This window comes from Plectropomus leopardus, chromosome 20 (assembly GCF_026936395.1).
Source record: "Plectropomus leopardus strain MGB_pleo_1.0 chromosome 20, ASM2693639v1, whole genome shotgun sequence".
Classification (NCBI taxonomy): Eukaryota; Metazoa; Chordata; class Actinopteri; order Perciformes; family Serranidae; genus Plectropomus; species Plectropomus leopardus.
In genome coordinates this window covers 29,491,514-29,511,327 of record NC_142195.1, presented here as the reverse complement: position 1 = coordinate 29,511,327, position 19,814 = coordinate 29,491,514, and the positions used below count along the sequence as shown (strand labels likewise).

Genomic DNA, 19,814 nt, shown 5'->3' with positions numbered 1-19,814 from the left:
TTATCAGATAGTTCTTATGCCATAATATTGTACGACTTGTTGAGAGAATTTTTATGCTTTTTTTAAATTGTTTTTTTTACACGACTTTCATGAAATTATTAGAATTGGGATATTAGATTTAAATTGTTATTTTTTTTCTTTTTACAGACTTTACTCTGATTTTTTTCATAATTGTTTTTTTGTGAAATAACAGACTATGACTTTTTTTTAATGAATGTTTGTGAAATACTAGTCTATGATTTTCATGATGTTTTAAAAGAAATACCAGACAATGACTTTTTAAAAAAAATTTCATGCAAAACTACACCATAACATTTCAGTATTTTGGAGGTAAAACAATCCGTTCTATATTACAATTTTGTTTTTCAACATGATAAATACCAGTAAAATTTACCAGTTATTTTTTTGCTCTTTTCTAGTTCAAACTAAAATTGTTAAGACAAAAAGTCATATTGAAATGTACATTCATTCATTTTGTTCTTCTTGTTTTATTGTGCTGTTGCTTGTTTTATGTCATGTTTTTAGATTTTATTCGTCCTGTTGTTGCTCTTTAAGGTGCTTTATGAATAAAGTTGATTGATTGAAGCGTGCACCTCCACGTGTCCGCAGGAAACGGCAGCTACAGTAACCACTGCACCTCGCCCGGGCTGCTGTCTCCAGGAGGCGTCTCCAAGAACATGCAGGACAAGAGTCCTCCTCCAATGAGCATGAGCCGTAAGCCCGACCTGCGGACGATGATGCCGCCGTCCAACAAGTGCAACAACATGCCCACCATCGTGAGTGCTGCTTCCATTATTATCGTTTCTTTTAATTTTCTGTCATTTTTGTTGTGGGCATTATTGGTGCTCGGGGACTCACTGCAGTCTGTGCTTTAATGCTGTCGCCAGTGTGAGGATTTTGATCTCATGTTGGTAAGTGGCTCTGAAATAACACAAGGTCACGTACATTACAGTGGATCGTTTCATTTCAAATCAACTGCATTTTGCACAAATGTGATAAGAATCTTTACCTGCAAAGTAAAAACAGACCTCAAATACATGTAAAGCAGTAAAAATCATCTGTCATACCATACAATGACTTTTTTTTACAATCACATACTATATCAAGACTTTTTTATTTATTTTTTTAATTTATTGCCTTTCATAAACATTGAGCCCATTAAATGACCCCAAAATGTTCTGTTACAGTATGGTGAAAAATGTCGAAATAACAAATCTGCAAACGACAAAAAATAGCGTGTCGAGACACTTTCGTCGTCAAAAATCAGATAGATGTCATGTGCTTCAAATTTTAAAACATGCATCACACATTAAATGTTTCACAGGAAGTTTTATTGGCAAACATAATTATTGACATTTTCTGATGGATCACCATGAAAACAAAACATTACCAAAACAAACTAACTGGAAACACACAGAGAAAGTATGAAAATCATCAAATAATCATTCAACAAAACACAATGCCATAAAAAAGTTTTTTTTTCTTGCTGCTTCTTGCTATACTTCGACTTATTTTGACATTTTTGCCATACTATAGCCTTGCTTCTTCGGTCATTTTTTCTACGTGCTAAATTTTTGTGTTTTTGGCCATTATTGCAACAGTCTTTGCTATAACATGTCTCAGCACGCTATTTTATGCTGTTTTAAGGTGTTTTCAGCCATTTTTGGGACGTGTCATATTTTGACATTTTTCCATACTATAGCCTTGCTTCTTCGGTCATTTTTTCAACATGCTAAATTTTTGTGTTGTTGGCCGTTTTTGCAATAGTCTTTGCTATAGCGCATGTCACCATGCTATTTTGTGCTGTTTTAAGGTGTTTTCAGCCATTTTTGGGACGTGTCATATTTTGACATTTTTGCCATACTATAGCCTTGCTTCTTCGGTCATTTTTTCGAAGTGCTAAATTTTTGGGTTTTTGGCCGTTTTTGCAACAGTGTATGCAATGGCGCATGTCAGCACGCTATTTTATGATGTTTTGAGATGTTTTCGGCTGTTTTTGGGACATGTTAAATTTTGACATTTTTGCCATACTATAGCCTTGCTTCTTCAGTCATTTTTTCGAAGTGCTAAATTTTTGTGTTGTTGGCCGTTTTTGCAATAGTCTTTGCAATGGCGCATGTCACGCTATTTTGTGCTGTTTTGAGGTGTTTTCAGCTTTTTATGGAACCTGTCATATTTTGACATTTTTGCCATACTATAGCCTGGCTTCTTCGGTCATTTTTTCGACGTGCTAAACTTTGGGTTTTTGGCCGTTTTTGCAACAGTGTATGCTATGGCGTGTCTCAGCACGCTATTTTATGCTGTTTTAAGGTGTTTTCAGCTGTTTTGGGGACATGTCATTTTTTGACATTTTTGCCATACTATAGCCTTGCTTCTTCTGTCATTTTTTCGACGTGCTAAATTTTTGTGTTTTTGGCCGTTTTTGCAATAGTCTTTGCTATAGCGCATGTCAGCACGCTATTTTGTGCTGTTTTAAGGTGTTTTCAGCTGTTTTTGGGACGTGTCATATTTTGACATTTTTGCCATACTATAGCCTTGCTTCTTCTGTTAGTTTTTCGATGTGCTAAACTTTTGTGTTTTTGGCCATTTTTGCAACAGTCTTTGCTACAACGTGTCTCAGCACGCTATTTTATGCTGTTTTAAGGTGTTTTCAGCTGTTTTTGGGAAATGTCATATTTTGACATTTTTGCCATACTATAGCCTTGCTTATTCGGTCAATTTTTCAACATGCTAAATTTTTGTGTTGTTGGCCGTTTTTGCAATAGTCTTTGCTATAGCGCATGTCACCATGCTATTTTGTGCTGTTTTAAGGTGTTTTCAGCCATTTTTGGGACGTGTTATATTTTGACATTTTTGCCATACTATAGCCTTGCTTCTTCAGTCATTTTTTCGAAGTGCTAAATTTTTGTTTTTTTTGGCCGTTTTTGCAACAGTCTATGCTATGGCATGTTTCAGCATACTATTTTATGATGTTTTAAGGTGTTTTCAGCTGTTTTTGGGATATGTCATATTTTGACCTTTTTGCCATACTATAGCCTTGCTTCTTCTGTCATTTTTTCAACATGCTAAACTTTTGGGTTTTTGGTTGTTTTTGCAACAGTCTTTGCTATGGCGCATGTCAGCACGCTATTTTATGACGTTTTAAGGTGTTTTCAGCTGTTTTTGGGACATGTTATATTTTGACCTCTTTCCATACTATAGCCTTGCTTCTTCGGTCAATTTTTCAACATGCTAAATGTTTGTGTTTTTGGCCATTTTTGCAACAGTCTTTGCTACAGCGTGTCTCAGCACGCTATTTTATGCTGTTTTGAGGTGTTTTTAGCTGTTTTTGGGACATGTCATATTTTGACCTTTTTCCATACTATAGCCTTGCTTCTTCGGTCATTTTTTCAACATGCTAAATTTTTGTGTTTTTGGCCGTTTTTGCAACAGTCTTTGCAATGGCGCGTGTCAGAACGCTATTTTATGCTGTTTTGAGGTGTTTTTAGCTGTTTTTGGAACATGTCATATTTTGACCTTTTTCCATACTATAGCCTTGCTTATTTGGTCATTTTTTCAACATGCTAAATTTTTGTGTTTTTGGCCGTTTTTGCAACAGTCTATGCTACAGCGTGTCTCAGCACGCTATTTTATGCTGTTTTAAGGTGTTTTTAGCTGTTTTTGGGACATGTCATATTTTGACCTTTTTCCATACTATAGCCTTGCTTCTTCGGTCATTTTTTCGATGTGCTAAATTTTTGTGTTTTTGACCGTTTTTGCAACAGTCTATGCTACAGCGTGTCTCAGCACGCTATTTTATGCTGTTTTAAGGTGTTTTTAGCTGTTTTTGGGACATGTCATATTTTGACATTTTTGCCATACTATAGCCTTGCTTCTTCGGTCATTTTTTCAACATGCTAAATTTTTGTGTTTTTGGCCGTTTTTGCAACAGTCTTTGCAATGGCGCGTGTCAGAACGCTATTTTATGCTGTTTTGAGGTGTTTTTAGCTGTTTTTGGGACATGTCATATTTTGACATTTTTGCCATACTATAGCCTTGCTTCTTCGGTCAATTTTTCAACATGCTAAATTTTTGTGGTTTTGGCCGTTTTTGCAACAGTCTTTGCAATGGCGCGTGTCAGAACGCTATTTTATGCTGTTTTGAAGTGTTTTTAGCTGTTTTTGGAACATGTCATATTTTGACCTTTTTCCATACTATAGCCTTGCTTATTTGGTCATTTTTTCAACATGCTAAATGTTTGTGTTTTGGGTCATTTTTGCAACAGTGTATGCTATGGCGTGTTTCAGCACACTATTTTATGCTGTTTTAAGGTGTTTTTAGCTGTTTTTGGGACATGTCATATTTTGACATTTTTGCCATACTATAGCCTTGCTTCTTCTGTCATTTTTTCGACGTGCTAAATTTTTGGGTTTTTGGCCGTTTTTGCAACAGTCTTTGCAATGGCGCGTGTCAGAACGCTATTTTATGCTGTTTTGAGGTGTTTTCGGCTGTTTTTGGGACATGTTATATTTTGACCTTTTTCCATACTATAGCCTTGCTTCTTCTGTCATTTTTTCGACGTGCAAAATTTTTGTGTTTTTGGCCATTTTTGCAACAGTCTATGCTATGGCATGTTTCAGCACGCTATTTTATGCTGTTTTAAGGTGTTTTCAGCTGTTTTTGGGACATGTCATATTTTGACCTTTTTGCCATACTATAGCCTTGCTTCTTCGGTCATTTTTTCGACGTGCTAAATTTTTGGGTTTTTGGCCGTTTTTGCAACAGTGTATGCTATGGTGTGTCTCAGCACGCTATTTTATGCTGTTTTAAGGTGTTTTCAGCTGTTTTTGGGACATGTCATATTTTGACATTTTTGCCATACTATAGCCTTGCTTCTTCGGTCATTTTTTCGATGTGCTAAATTTTTGGGTTTTTGGCCGTTTTTGCAACAGTGTATGCTATGGCGTGTTTCAGCACGCTATTTTATGATGTTTTGAGGTGTTTTCGGCTGTTTTTGGGACATGTTATATTTTGACCTTTTTGCCATACTATAGCCTTGCTTCTTCGGTCAATTTTTCAACATGCTAAATTTTTGTGTTTTTGGCCGTTTTTGCAACAGTCTTTGCTATGGCGTGTGTCAGCACGCTATTTTATGACGTTTTAAGGTGTTTTCAGCTGTTTTTGGGACATGTCATATTTTGACATTTTTGCCATACTATAGCCTTGCTTCTTCGGTCAATTTTTCAACATGCTAAACTTTTGGGTTTTTGGTTGTTTTTGCAACAGTCTTTGCTATAGCGTGTTTCAGCACGCTATTTTATGATGTTTTAAGGTGTTTTCAGCTGTTTTTGGGACATGTCATATTTTGACATTTTTGCCATACTATAGCCTTGCTTCTTCGGTCAATTTTTCAACATGCTAAACTTTTGGGTTTTTGGTTGTTTTTGCAACAGTCTTTGCTATGGCGCATGTCAGCACACTATTTTATGCTGTTTTAAGGTGTTTTCAGCTGTTTTTAGAACATGTCATATTTTGACATTTTTCCATACTATAGCCTTCCTTCTTCGGTAATTTTTTCAACATGCTAAATTTTTGTGTTGTTGGCCGTTTTTGCAATAGTCTTTGCTATAGCGTGTCTCAGCACACTATTTTATGCTGTTTTGAGGTGTTTTTAGCTGTTTTTGGGACATGTCATATTTTGACCTTTTTGCCATACTATAGCCTTGCTTCTTCGGTCATTTTTTCGATGTGCTAAATTTTTGGGTTTTTGGCCGTTTTTGCAACAGTCTATGCTATAGCGTGTCTCAGCACACTATTTTATGCTGTTTTGAGGTGTTTTTAGCTGTTTTTGGGACATGTCATATTTTGACATTTTTGCCATACTATAGCCTTGCTTCTTCGGTCAATTTTTCAACATGCTAAATTTTTGTGTTTTTGGCCGTTTTTGCAACAGTCTTTGCAATGGCGCGTGTCAGCACGCTATTTTATGCTGTTTTGAGGTGTTTTCGGATGTTTTTGGGACACGTCATATTTTGACCGTTTTCCATACTATAGCCTTACTTCTTCGGTCAATTTTTCAACATGCTAAATTTTTGTGTTTTTGGCCGTTTTTGCAACAGTCTTTGCTATAGCGTGTCTCAGCACGCTATTTTATGCTGTTTTGAGGTGTTTTTAGCCGTTTTGGAACATGTCATATTTTGACATTTTTGCCATACTATAGCCTTGCTTCCTCTGTCATTTTTTCGACGTGCTAAATGTTTGTTTTTTTGGCCGTTTTTGCAACAGTCTTTGCTATGGTGCATGTCAGCACGCTATTTTATGCTGTTTTGAGGTGTTTTTAGCTGTTTTTGGAACATGTCATATTTTGACCTTTTTCCATACTATAGCCTTGCTTCTTCGGTCATTTTTCAACATGCTACACTTTTGGTTTTTTGGTTGTTTTTGCAACAGTCTTTGCTATAGCGTGTCTCAGCACGCTATTTTATGCTGTTTTGAGGTGTTTTTAGCTGTTTTTGGAACATGTCATATTTTGACCTTTTTCCATACTATAGCCTTGCTTCTTCGGTCATTTTTTCAACATGCTAAATTTTTGTGTTTTTGGCCGTTTTTGCAACAGTCTTTGCTATAGCGTGTCTCAGCACGCTATTTTATGCTGTTTTGAGGTGTTTTTAGCTGTTTTTGGGACATGTCATATTTTGACCTTTTTCCATACTATAGCCTTGCTTCTTCGGTCAATTTTTCAACATGCTAAATTTTTGTGTTTTTGGCCGTTTTTGCAACAGTCTTTGCAATGGCGTGTCAGAACGCTATTTTATGCTGTTTTGAGGTGTTTTTAGCTGTTTTTGGGACATGTCATATTTTGACATTTTTGCCATACTATAGCCTTGCTTCTTCGGTCAATTTTTCAACATGCTAAATTTTGTGTTTTTGACCGTTTTGCAACAGTCTTTGCTATGGCGCATGTCAGCACGCTATTTTATGACGTTTTAAGGTGTTTTCAGCTGTTTTTGGGACATGTCATATTTTGACATTTTTGCCATACTATAGCCTTGCTTCTTCGGTCATTTTTTCGATGTGCTAAATTTTTGTGTTTTTGACCGTTTTTGCAACAGTCTTTTGCAATGGCGCATGTCAGCACGCTATTTTATGCTGTTTTGAGGTGTTTTTAGCTGTTTTTGGAACATGTCATATTTTGACCTTTTTCCATACTATAGCCTTGCTTCTTCGGTCATTTTTTCAACATGCTAAACTTTTGGGTTTTTGGTTGTTTTTGCAACAGTCTTTGCTATAGCGTGTCTCAGCACGCTATTTTATGCTGTTTTGAGGTGTTTTTAGCCGTTTTTGGGACATGTCATATTTTGACCTTTTTCCATACTATAGCCTTGCTTCTTCGGTCAATTTTTCAACATGCTAAATTTTTGTGTTTTTGACCGTTTTTGCAACAGTCTTTTGCAATGGCGCATGTCAGCACGCTATTTTATGCTGTTTTGAGGTGTTTTTAGCTGTTTTTGGGACATGTCATATTTTGACCTTTTTGCCATACTATAGCCTTGCTTCTTCGGTCATTTTTTCGACGTGCTAAATTTTTGGGTTTTTGACCGTTTTTGCACCAGTCTGTGCTATAGCGTGTCTCAGCACGCTATTTTATGCTGTTTTGAGGTGTTTTTAGCTGTTTTTGGGACATGTCATATTTTGACCTTTTTGCCATACTATAGCCTTGCTTCTTCGGTCATTTTTTTGATGTGCTAAATGTTTGTGTTTTGGGTCATTTTTGCAACAGTGTATGCTATGGCGTGTTTCAGCACACTATTTTATGCTGTTTTAAGGTGTTTACAGCTGTTTTGGGGATTTGTTATATTTTGACCTTTTTGCCATACTATAGCCTTGCTTCCTCTGTCATTTTTTGGACGTGCTAAATGTTTCTGTTTTGAGCCATTTTTGCAACAGTCTATGCTATGGCGTGTCGCGGCACGCAGTTTTATGCTGTTTCATGGTGTTTTCAGCTGTTTCTGGGATATGTCATATTTCGACATTATTCACTATCAAAATTTGACAAGTCACAAAAACAGCTGCAAATGACATGGAATAGCGTATCGAGACACCTTACAGTGTACTATGTTGTCAAAAATGAGATAAATATCGTGCTTCAAATTTTAAAACATGCAACACACATGAAATGTTTCACAGGAAGTTTTATTGGCAAACATTATGATTAACATTTTCTCATGGATCAACATAAAAACAAAACGTTCCCCAAACTTAAAACCAAATGAAAAACAAACGTATACATACACAGAGAAAGTATGAAACTCATCAAATAATCAATGTACAAGACACAATGTCATGAAAAACAGCTTTTCTTTTCACCGCTTATTCCTATGCTTTCGCATATTTTGACATTTTTTCCATACTATAGCCTTGCTTCTTCAGTCATTTTTTCGACGTCCTAAAGTTTTGTCTTTTTGGCCGTTTTTGCAACAGTGTATGCTATAGCGCATGTCAGCATGCTATTTTGTGCTGTTTTGAGGTGTTTTCGGCTGTTTTTGGGACATGTCATATTTTGACCATTTTTGCCATACTATAGCCTTGCTTCTTCGGTCAATTTTTCAACATGCTAAATTTTTGTGTTTTTGGCCGTTTTTGCAACAGTCTTTGCAATGGCGCGTGTCAGAACGCTATTTTATGCTGTTTTGAGGTGTTTTCAGCTGTTTTTGGGACATGTCATATTTTGACATTTTTGCCATACTATAGCCTTGCTTCTTCGGTCAATTTTTCAACATGCTAAATTTTTGTGTTTTTGGCCGTTTTTACAACAGTCTTTGCAATGGCGCGTGTCAGAACGCTATTTTATGCTGTTTTGAGGTGTTTTTAGCTGTTTTTGGAACATGTCATATTTTGACCTTTTTCCATACTATAGCCTTGCTTCTTCGGTCATTTTTTCAACATGCTAAATTTTTGTGTTTTTGGCTGTTTTTGCAACAGTCTTTGCAATGGCACGTGTCAGAATGCTATTTTATGCTGTTTTGAGGTGTTTTTAGCTGTTTTTGGGACATGTCATATTTTGACATTTTTGCCATACTATAGCCTTGCTTCTTCGGTCAATTTTTCAACATGCTAAATTTTTGTGTTTTGGCTGTTTTTGCAACAGTCTTTGCTACAGCGTGTCTCAGCACGCTATTTTATGCTGTTTTGAGGTGTTTTTAGCTGTTTTTGGGACATGTCATATTTTGACATTTTTGCCATACTATAGCCTTGCTTCTTCGGTCATTTTTTCAACATGCTAAATTTTTGTGTTTTTGGCCGTTTTTGCAACAGTCTTTGCAATGGCGCGTGTCAGAATGCTATTTTATGCTGTTTTGAGGTGTTTTTAGCTGTTTTTGGGACATGTCATATTTTGACATTTTTTCCTTACTATAGACTTGCTTCTTCGGTCAATTTTTCAACATGCTAAATTTTTGTGTTTTTGGCCGTTTTGCAACAGTCTTTGCAATGGCGCGTGTCAGAACGCTATTTTATGCTGTTTTGAGGTGTTTTTAGCTGTTTTTGGGACATGTCATATTTTGACATTTTTTCCATACTATAGCCTTGCTTCTTCGGTCAATTTTTCAACATGCTAAATTTTTGTGTTTTTGGCCGTTTTTGCAACAGTCTTTGCAATGGCGCGTGTCAGAACGCTATTTTATGCTGTTTTGAGGTGTTTTAGCTGTTTTGGGACATGTCATATTTTGACATTTTTGCCATACTATAGCCTTGCTTCTTCGGTCATTTTTTCAACATGCTAAATTTTTGTGTTTTTGGCCGTTTTTGCAACAGTCTTTGCAATGGCGCGTGTCAGAACGCTATTTTATGCTGTTTTGAGGTGTTTTTAGCTGTTTTTGGAACATGTCATATTTTGACCTTTTTCCATACTATAGCCTTGCTTCTTCGGTCATTTTTTCAACATGCTAAACTTTTGGGTTTTTGGTTGTTTTTGCAACAGTCTTTGCTATAGCGTGTCTCAGCACGCTATTTTATGCTGTTTTGAGGTGTTTTTAGCCGTTTTTGGGACATGTCATATTTTGACATTTTGCCATACTATAGCCTTGCTTCTTCGGTCAATTTTTCAACATGCTAAATTTTTGTGTTTTTGGCCATTTTTGCAACAGTCTATGCTACAGCGTGTCTCAGCACACTATTTTATGCTGTTTTGAGGTGGTTTTAGCTGTTTTTGGGACATGTCATATTTTGACATTTTTGCCATACTATAGCCTTGCTTCTTCGGTCATTTTTTCAACATGCTAAATTTTTGTGTTTTTGGCTTTTTGCAACAGTCTTTGCAATGGCGCGTGTCAGAATGCTATTTTATGCTGTTTTGAGGTGTTTTTAGCTGTTTTTGGGACATGTCATATTTTGACATTTTTGCCATACTATAGCCTTGCTTCTTCGGTCAATTTTTCAACATGCTAAATTTTTGTGTTTTTGGCCGTTTTTGCAACAGTCTTTGCAATGGCGCGTGTCAGAACGCTATTTTATGCTGTTTTGAGGTGTTTTTAGCTGTTTTTGGAACATGTCATATTTTGACCTTTTTCCATACTATAGCCTTGCTTCTTCGGTCATTTTTTCAACATGCTAAACTTTTGGGTTTTTGGTTGTTTTTGCAACAGTCTTTGCTATAGCGTGTCTCAGCACGCTATTTTATGCTGTTTTGAGGTGTTTTCAGCTGTTTTTGGGACATGTCATATTTTGACATTTTTGCCATACTATAGCCTTGCTTCTTCGGTCAATTTTTCAACATGCTAAATTTTTGTGTTTTTGGCCGTTTTTGCAACAGTCTTTGCAATGGCGCGTGTCAGAACGCTATTTTATGCTGTTTTGAGGTGTTTTTAGCTGTTTTTGGGACATGTCATATTTTGACATTTTTGCCATACTATAGCCTTGCTTCTTCGGGTCAATTTTTCAACATGCTAAATTTTTGTGTTTTTGGCCGTTTTTGCAACAGTCTTTGCTATAGCGTGTCTCAGCACGCTATTTTATGCTGTTTTGAGGTGTTTTTAGCCGTTTTTGGGACATGTCATATTTTGACCCTTTTGCCATACTATAGCCTTGCTTCTTCGGTCATTTTTTCAACATGCTAAATTTTTGTGTTTTTGGCCGTTTTTGCAACAGTCTTTGCAATGGCGCGTGTCAGAACGCTATTTTATGCTGTTTTGAGGTGTTTTTAGCTGTTTTTGGGACATGTCATATTTTGACATTTTTCCATACTATAGCCTTGCTTCTTCGGTCAATTTTTCAACATGCTAAATTTTTGTGTTTTGGCCGTTTTGCAACAGTCTTTGCAATGGCGCGTGTCAGAACGCTATTTTATGCTGTTTTGAGGTGTTTTTAGCTGTTTTTGGGACATGTCATATTTTGACATTTTTGCCATACTATAGCCTTGCTTCTTCGGTCAATTTTTCAACATGCTAAATTTTTGTGTTTTTGGCCGTTTTTGCAACAGTCTTTGCAATGGCGCGTGTCAGAATGCTATTTTATGCTGTTTTGTGGTGTTTTCGGCTGTTTTTGGAACATGTCATATTTTGACCTTTTTGCCATACTATAGCCTTGCTTCTTCAGTCATTTTTCAACATGCTAAACTTTTTGGGTTTTTGGTTGTTTTTGCAACAGTCTATGCTATAGCGTGTCTCAGCACACTATTTTATGCTGTTTTGAGGTGTTTTTAGCTGTTTTTGGGACATGTCATATTTTGACCTTTTTCCATACTATAGCCTTGCTTCTTCGGTCATTTTTTCAACATGCTAAACTTTTGGGTTTTTGGTTGTTTTTGCAACAGTCTTTGCTATAGCGTGTCTCAGCACGCTATTTTATGCTGTTTTGAGGTGTTTTTAGCCGTTTTTGGGACATGTCATATTTTGACATTTTTGCCATACTATAGCCTTGCTTCTTCGGTCATTTTTTCAACATGCTAAATTTTTGTGTTTTTGGCCGTTTTTGCAACAGTCTTTGCAATGGCGCGTGTCAGAATGCTATTTTATGCTGTTTTGAGGTGTTTTTAGCTGTTTTTGGGACATGTCATATTTTGACATTTTTGCCATACTATAGCCTTGCTTCTTCGGTCAATTTTTCAACATGCTAAATTTTTGTGTTTTTGGCCGTTTTTGCAACAGTCTTTGCAATGGCGCGTGTCAGAATGCTATTTTATGCTGTTTTGAGGTGTTTTTAGCTGTTTTTGGGACATGTCATATTTTGACATTTTTGCCATACTATAGCCTTGCTTCTTCAGTCATTTTTTCGATGTGCTAAATGTTTCTGTTTTGAGCCATTTTTGCAACAGTCTATGCTATGGCGTGTCGCGGCACGCAGTTTTATGCTGTTTCATGGTGTTTTCAGCTGTTTCTGGGATATGTCATATTTCGACATTATTCACTATCAAAATTTGACAAGTCACAAAAACAGCTGCAAATGACATGGAATAGCGTATCGAGACACCTTACAGTGTACTATGTTGTCAAAAATGAGATAAATATCGTGCTTCAAATTTTAAAACATGCAACACACATGAAATGTTTCACAGGAAGTTTTATTGGCAAACATTATGATTAACATTTTCTCATGGATCAACATAAAAACAAAACGTTCCCCAAACTTAAAACCAAATGAAAAACAAACGTATACATACACAGAGAAAGTATGAAACTCATCAAATAATCAATGTACAAGACACAATGTCATGAAAAACAGCTTTTCTTTTCACCGCTTATTCCTATGCTTTCGCATATTTTGACATTTTTGCCATACTATAGCCTTGCTTCTTCGGTCAATTTTTCAACATGCTAAATTTTTGTGTTTTTGGCCGTTTTTGCAACAGTCTATGCTACAGCGTGTCTCAGCACACTATTTTATGCTGTTTTGAGGTGTTTTTAGCTGTTTTTGGGACATGTCATATTTTGACCCTTTTGCCATACTATAGCCTTGCTTCTTCGGTCATTTTTTCAACATGCTAAATTTTTGTGTTTTTGGCCGTTTTTGCAACAGTCTTTGCAATGGCGCGTGTCAGAATGCTATTTTATGCTGTTTTGAGGTGTTTTTAGCTGTTTTTGGGACATGTCATATTTTGACATTTTTGCCATACTATAGCCTTGCTTCTTTGGTCATTTTTTCAACATGCTAAATTTTTGTGTTTTTGGCCGTTTTTGCAACAGTCTTTGCAATGGCGCGTGTCAGAACGCTATTTTATGCTGTTTTGAGGTGTTTTTAGCTGTTTTTGGAACATGTCATATTTTGACCTTTTTCCATACTATAGCCTTGCTTCTTCGGTCATTTTTTCAACATGCTAAACTTTTGGGTTTTTGGTTGTTTTTGCAACAGTCTTTGCTATAGCGTGTCTCAGCACGCTATTTTATGCTGTTTTGAGGTGTTTTTAGCTGTTTTGGGACATGTCATATTTTGACATTTTTGCCATACTATAGCCTTGCTTCTTCGGTCATTTTTTCAACATGCTAAACTTTTGTGTTTTTGGTTGTTTTTGCAACAGTCTTTGCTATAGCGTGTCTCAGCACGCTATTTTATGCTGTTTTGAGGTGTTTTTAGCCGTTTTTGGGACATGTCATATTTTGACCTTTTTCCATACTATAGCCTTGCTTCTTCGGTCATTTTTTCAACATGCTAAATTTTTGTGTTTTTGGCCGTTTTTGCAACAGTCTTTGCAATGGCGCGTGTCAGAACGCTATTTTATGCTGTTTTGAGGTGTTTTTAGCTGTTTTTGGGACATGTCATATTTTGACCTTTTTCCATACTATAGCCTTACTTCTTCGGTCAATTTTTCAACATGCTAAATTTTTGTGTTTTTGGCCGTTTTTGCAACAGTCTTTGCAATGGCGCGTGTCAGAACGCTATTTTATGCTGTTTTGAGGTGTTTTTAGCTGTTTTTGGGACATGTCATATTTTGACATTTTTGCCATACTATAGCCTTGCTTCTTCGGTCAATTTTTCAACATGCTAAATTTTTGTGTTTTTTGGCGTTTTTTGCAACAGTCTTTGCAATGGCGCGTGTCAGAACGCTATTTTATGCTGTTTTGAGGTGTTTTTAGCTGTTTTTGGGACATGTCATATTTTGACATTTTTGCCATACTATAGCCTTGCTTCTTCGGTCAATTTTTCAACATGCTAAATTTTTGTGTTTTTGGCTGTTTTTGCAACAGTCTTTGCAATGGCGCGTGTCAGAACGCTATTTTATGCTGTTTTGAGGTGTTTTTAGCTGTTTTTGGAACATGTCATATTTTGACCTTTTTCCATACTATAGCCTTGCTTCTTCGGTCATTTTTTCAACATGCTAAACTTTTGGGTTTTTGGTTGTTTTTGCAACAGTCTTTGCTATAGCGTGTCTCAGCACGCTATTTTATGCTGTTTTGAGGTGTTTTTAGCCGTTTTTGGGACATGTCATATTTTGACATTTTTGCCATACTATAGCCTTGCTTCTTCGGTCAATTTTTCAACATGCTAAATTTTTGTGTTTTTTGCCATATTTGCAACAGTATTTGCAATGGCAGCGTGTCTCAGCACGCTATTTTATGCTGTTTTGAGGTGTTTTTAGCTGTTTTTGGGACATGTCATATTTTGACATTTTTGCCATACTATAGCCTTGCTTCTTCGGTCAATTTTTCAACATGCTAAATTTTTGTGTTTTTGGCCGTTTTTGCAACAGTCTTTGCAATGGCGCGTGTCAGAACGCTATTTTATGCTGTTTTGAGGTGTTTTTAGCTGTTTTTGGGACATGTCATATTTTGACATTTTTGCCATACTATAGCCTTGCTTCTTCGGTCATTTTTTCAACATGCTAAACTTTTGGGTTTTTGGTTGTTTTTGCAACAGTCTTTGCTATAGCGTGTCTCAGCACGCTATTTTATGCTGTTTTGAGGTGTTTTTAGCTGTTTTTGGGACATGTCATATTTTGACATTTTTGCCATACTATAGCCTTGCTTCTTCGGTCATTTTTTCAACATGCTAAATTTTTGTGTTTTTGGCCGTTTTTGCAACAGTCTTTGCAATGGCGTGTGTCAGAACGCTATTTTATGCTGTTTTGAGGTGTTTTTAGCTGTTTTTGGGACATGTCATATTTTGACCCTTTTGCCATACTATAGCCTTGCTTCTTCGGTCATTTTTTCAACATGCTAAATTTTTGTGTTTTTGGCCGTTTTTGCAACAGTCTTTGCAATGGCGCGTGTCAGAACGCTATTTTATGCTGTTTTGAGGTGTTTTTAGCTGTTTTTGGGACATGTCATATTTTGACATTTTTGCCATACTATAGCCTTGCTTCTTCGGTCATTTTTTCAACATGCTAAATTTTTGTGTTTTTGGCCGTTTTTGCAACAGTCTTTGCAATGGCGCGTGTCAGAACGCTATTTTATGCTGTTTTGAGGTGTTTTTAGCTGTTTTTGGAACATGTCATATTTTGACCTTTTTCCATACTATAGCCTTGCTTCTTCGGTCATCTTTTCAACATGCTAAACTTTTGGGTTTTGGTTGTTTTGCAACAGTCTTTGCTATAAGCGTGTCTCAGCACGCTATTTTATGCTGTTTTGAGGTGTTTTAGCTGTTTTTGGGACATGTCATATTTTGACATTTTGCCATACTATAGCCTTGCTTCTTCGGTCATTTTTCAACATGCTAAACTTTTGTGTTTTTGGTTGTTTTGCAACAGTCTTTGCAATGGCGTGTCAGAACGCTATTTTATGCTGTTTTGAGGTGTTTTTAGCTGTTTTTGGAACATGTCATATTTTGACCTTTTTCCATACTATAGCCTTGCTTCTTCGGTCATTTTTTCAACATGCTAAACTTTTGGGTTTTTGGTTGTTTTTGCAACAGTCTTTGCTATAGCGTGTCTCAGCACGCTATTTTATGCTGTTTTGAGGTGTTTTTAGCTGTTTTTGGGACATGTCATATTTTGACATTTTTGCCATACTATAGCCTTGCTTCTTCGGTCAATTTTCAACATGCTAAATTTTTGTGTTTTTGGCCGTTTTGCAACAGTCTTTGCAATGGCGCGTGTCAGAACGCTATTTTATGCTGTTTTGAGGTGTTTTTAGCTGTTTTTGGGACATGTCATATTTTGACATTTTTGCCATACTATAGCCTTGCTTCTTCGGTCAATTTTTCAACATGCTAAATTTTTGTGTTTTTGGCCGTTTTTGCAACAGTCTTTGCAATGGCGCGTGTCAGAACGCTATTTTATGCTGTTTTGAGGTGTTTTTAGCTGTTTTTGGGACATGTCATATTTTGACATTTTTGCCATACTATAGCCTTACTTCTTCGGTCAATTTTTCAACATGCTAAATTTTTGTGTTTTTGGCCGTTTTTGCAACAGTCTTTGCTATAGCGTGTCTCAGCACGCTATTTTATGCTGTTTTGAGGTGTTTTTAGCTGTTTTTGGGACATGTCATATTTTGACCTTTTTCCATACTATAGCCTTGCTTCTTCGGTCATTTTTTCAACATGCTAAATTTTTGTGTTTTTGGCCGTTTTTGCAACAGTCTTTGCAATGGCGCGTGTCAGAACGCTATTTTATGCTGTTTTGAGGTGTTTTTAGCTGTTTTTGGGACATGTCATATTTTGACATTTTGCCATTCTATAACCTTGCTTCTTCGGTCAATTTTTCAACATGCTAAAATTTTGGGTTTTTAGCCGTAATAGCAACAGTCTTTGCAATGGCGCGTGTCAGAACGCTATTTTATGCTGTTTTGAGGTGTTTTTAGCTGTTTTTGGAACATGTCATATTTTGACCTTTTTCCATACTATAGCCTTGCTTCTTCGGTCATTTTTTCAACATGCTAAACTTTTGGGTTTTTGGTTGTTTTTGCAACAGTCTTTGCTATAGCGTGTCTCAGCACGCTATTTTATGCCGTTTTGAGGTGTTTTTAGCTGTTTTGGGACATGTCATATTTTGACATTTTTGCCATACTATAGCCTTGCTTCTTCGGTCAATTTTTCAACATGCTAAATTTTTGTGTTTTTGGCCGTTTTTGCAACAGTCTTTGCAATGGCGCGTGTCAGAATGCTATTTTATGCTGTTTTGAGGTGTTTTTTGCTGTTTTTGGGACATGTCATATTTTGACATTTTTGCCATACTATAGCCTTGCTTCTTCGGTCAATTTTTCAACATGCTAAATTTTTGTGTTTTTGGTTGTTTTGCAACAGTCTTTGCAATGGCGCGTGTCAGAACGCTATTTTATGCTGTTTTGAGGTGTTTTTAGCTGTTTTTGGGACATGTCATATTTTGACATTTTTGCCATACTATAGCCTTGCTTCTTCGGTCAATTTTTCAACATGCTAAATTTTTGTGTTTTTGGCCGTTTTGCAACAGTCTTTGCAATGGCGTGTCAGAACGCTATTTTATGCTGTTTTGAGGTGTTTTTAGCTGTTTTTGGAACATGTCATATTTTGACCTTTTTCCATACTATAGCCTTGCTTCTTCGGTCATTTTTTCAACATGCTAAACTTTTTGGTTTTTGGTTGTTTTGCAACAGTCTTTGCTATAGCGTGTCTCAGCACGCTATTTTATGCTGTTTTGAGGTGTTTTCGGCTGTTTTTGGGACATGTCATATTTTGACCGTTTTCCATACTATAGCCTTGCTTCTTCGGTCATTTTTTCAACATGCTAAATTTTTGTGTTTTTGGCCGTTTTTGCAACAGTCTTTGCAATGGCGCGTGTCAGGACGCTTTTGTATGCTGTTTTGAGGTGTTTTTAGCTGTTTTTGGGACATGTCATATTTTGACATTTTTGCCATACTATAGCCTTACTTCTTCGGTCAATTTTTCAACATGCTAAATTTTTGTGTTTTTGGCCGTTTTTGCAACAGTCTTTGCTATAGCGTGTCTCAGCACGCTATTTTATGCTGTTTTGAGGTGTTTTTAGCCGTTTTTGGGACATGTCATATTTTGACATTTTTGCCATACTATAGCCTTGCTTCTTCGGTCAATTTTTCAACCTGCTAAATTTTTGTGTTTTTGGCCGTTTTGCAACAGTCTTTGCAATGGCGTGTCAGAACGCTTATTTTATGCTGTTTTGAGGTGTTTTTAGCTGTTTTGGGACATGTCATATTTTGACATTTTTGCCATACTATAGCCTTGCTTCTTCGGTCAATTTTTCAACATGCTAAATTTTTGTGTTTTTGGCCGTTTTTACAACAGTCTTTGCAATGGCGCGTGTCAGAACGCTATTTTATGCTGTTTTTAGCTGTTTTTAGCTGTTTTTGGGACATGTCATATTTTGACATTTTTGCCATACTATAGCCTTGCTTCTTCGGTCAATTTTTCAACATGCTAAATTTTTGTGTTTTTGGCCGTTTTTGCAACAGTCTTTGCAATGGCGCGTGTCAGAATGCTATTTTATGCTGTTTTGAGGTGTTTTTAGCTGTTTTTGGGACATGTCATATTTTGACCTTTTTCCATACTATAGCCTTGCTTCTTCAGTCATTTTTTCAACATGCTAAACTTTTGGGTTTTTGGTTGTTTTTGCAACAGTCTTTGCTATAGCGTGTCTCAGCACGCTATTTTATGCTGTTTTGAGGTGTTTTTAGCCGTTTTTGGGACATGTCATATTTTGACCGTTTTCCATACTATAGCCTTGCTTCTTCGGTCATTTTTCAACATGCTAAACTTTTGGGTTTTTGGTTGTTTTTGCAACAGTCTTTGCTATAGCGTGTCTCAGCACGCTTATTTTATGCTGTTTTGAGGTGTTTTAGCCGTTTTTGGGACATGTCATATTTTGACATTTTGCCATACTATAGCCTTGCTTCTTCGGTCATTTTTTCAACATGCTAAATTTTTGTGTTTTTGGCCGTTTTTGCAACAGTCTTTGCAATGGCGCGTGTCAGAATGCTATTTTATGCTGTTTTGAGGTGTTTTTAGCTGTTTTTGGGACATGTCATATTTTGACCTTTTTCCATACTATAGCCTTGCTTCTTCGGTCATTTTTTCAACATGCTAAATTTTTGTGTTTTTGGCCGTTTTTGCAACAGTCTTTGCAATGGCGCGTGTCAGAATGCTATTTTATGCTGTTTTGAGGTGTTTTTAGCTGTTTTTGGGACATGTCATATTTTGACATTTTTGCCATACTATAGCCTTGCTTCTTCGGTCAATTTTTCAACATGCTAAATTTTTGTGTTTTTGGCCGTTTTTGCAACAGTCTTTGCAATGGCGTGTCAGAACGCTTATTTTATGCTGTTTTGAGGTGTTTTTAGCTGTTTTTGGGACATGTCATATTTTGACATTTTTGCCATACTATAGCCTTGCTTCTTCGGTCAATTTTTCAACATGCTAAATTTTTGTGTTTTTGGCCGTTTTTGCAACAGTCTTTGCAATGGCGCGTGTCAGAACGCTATTTTATGCTGTTTTGAGGTGTTTTTAGCTGTTTTTGGAACATGTCATATTTTGACCTTTTTCCATACTATAGCCTTGCTTCTTCGGTCATTTTTCAACATGCTAAACTTTTTGGGTTTTTGGTTGTTTTGCAACAGTTTATGCAATAGCGTGTCTCAGCACGCTATTTTATGCTGTTTTGAGGTGTTTTTAGCCGTTTTTGGGACATGTCATATTTTGACATTTTTGCCATACTATAGCCTTGCTTCTTCGGTCAATTTTTCAACATGCTAAATTTTTGTGTTTTTGAGCCATTTTGCAACAGTCTATGCTACAGCGTGTCTCAGCACACTATTTTATGCTGTTTTGAGGTGTTTTTAGCTGTTTTTGGGACATGTCATATTTTGACATTTTTGCCATACTATAGCCTTGCTTCTTCGGTCATTTTTTCGACGTGCTAAATTTTTGTATTTTTGGCCGTTTTTGCAACAGTCTTTGCAATG

At 36.4% G+C, this 19,814-nt stretch overlaps 1 protein-coding gene across 4 annotated transcripts in view; it reads left to right on the top strand.

Annotated features, from left to right (window-relative positions):
* The window catches only part of mef2ca (myocyte enhancer factor 2ca), a 66,430-nt gene that overhangs the window by 33,293 nt on the left and 13,323 nt on the right, over window positions 1-19,814 (top strand). For all 4 annotated transcript variants that reach the window (XM_088070753.1, XM_088070750.1, XM_088070751.1 and 1 more), the window contains one exon: window positions 610-776. In XM_088070753.1, the coding sequence (XP_087926879.1) occupies window positions 610-776 (167 nt within the window). The remainder of the gene's footprint in view (window positions 1-609; window positions 777-19,814) is intronic.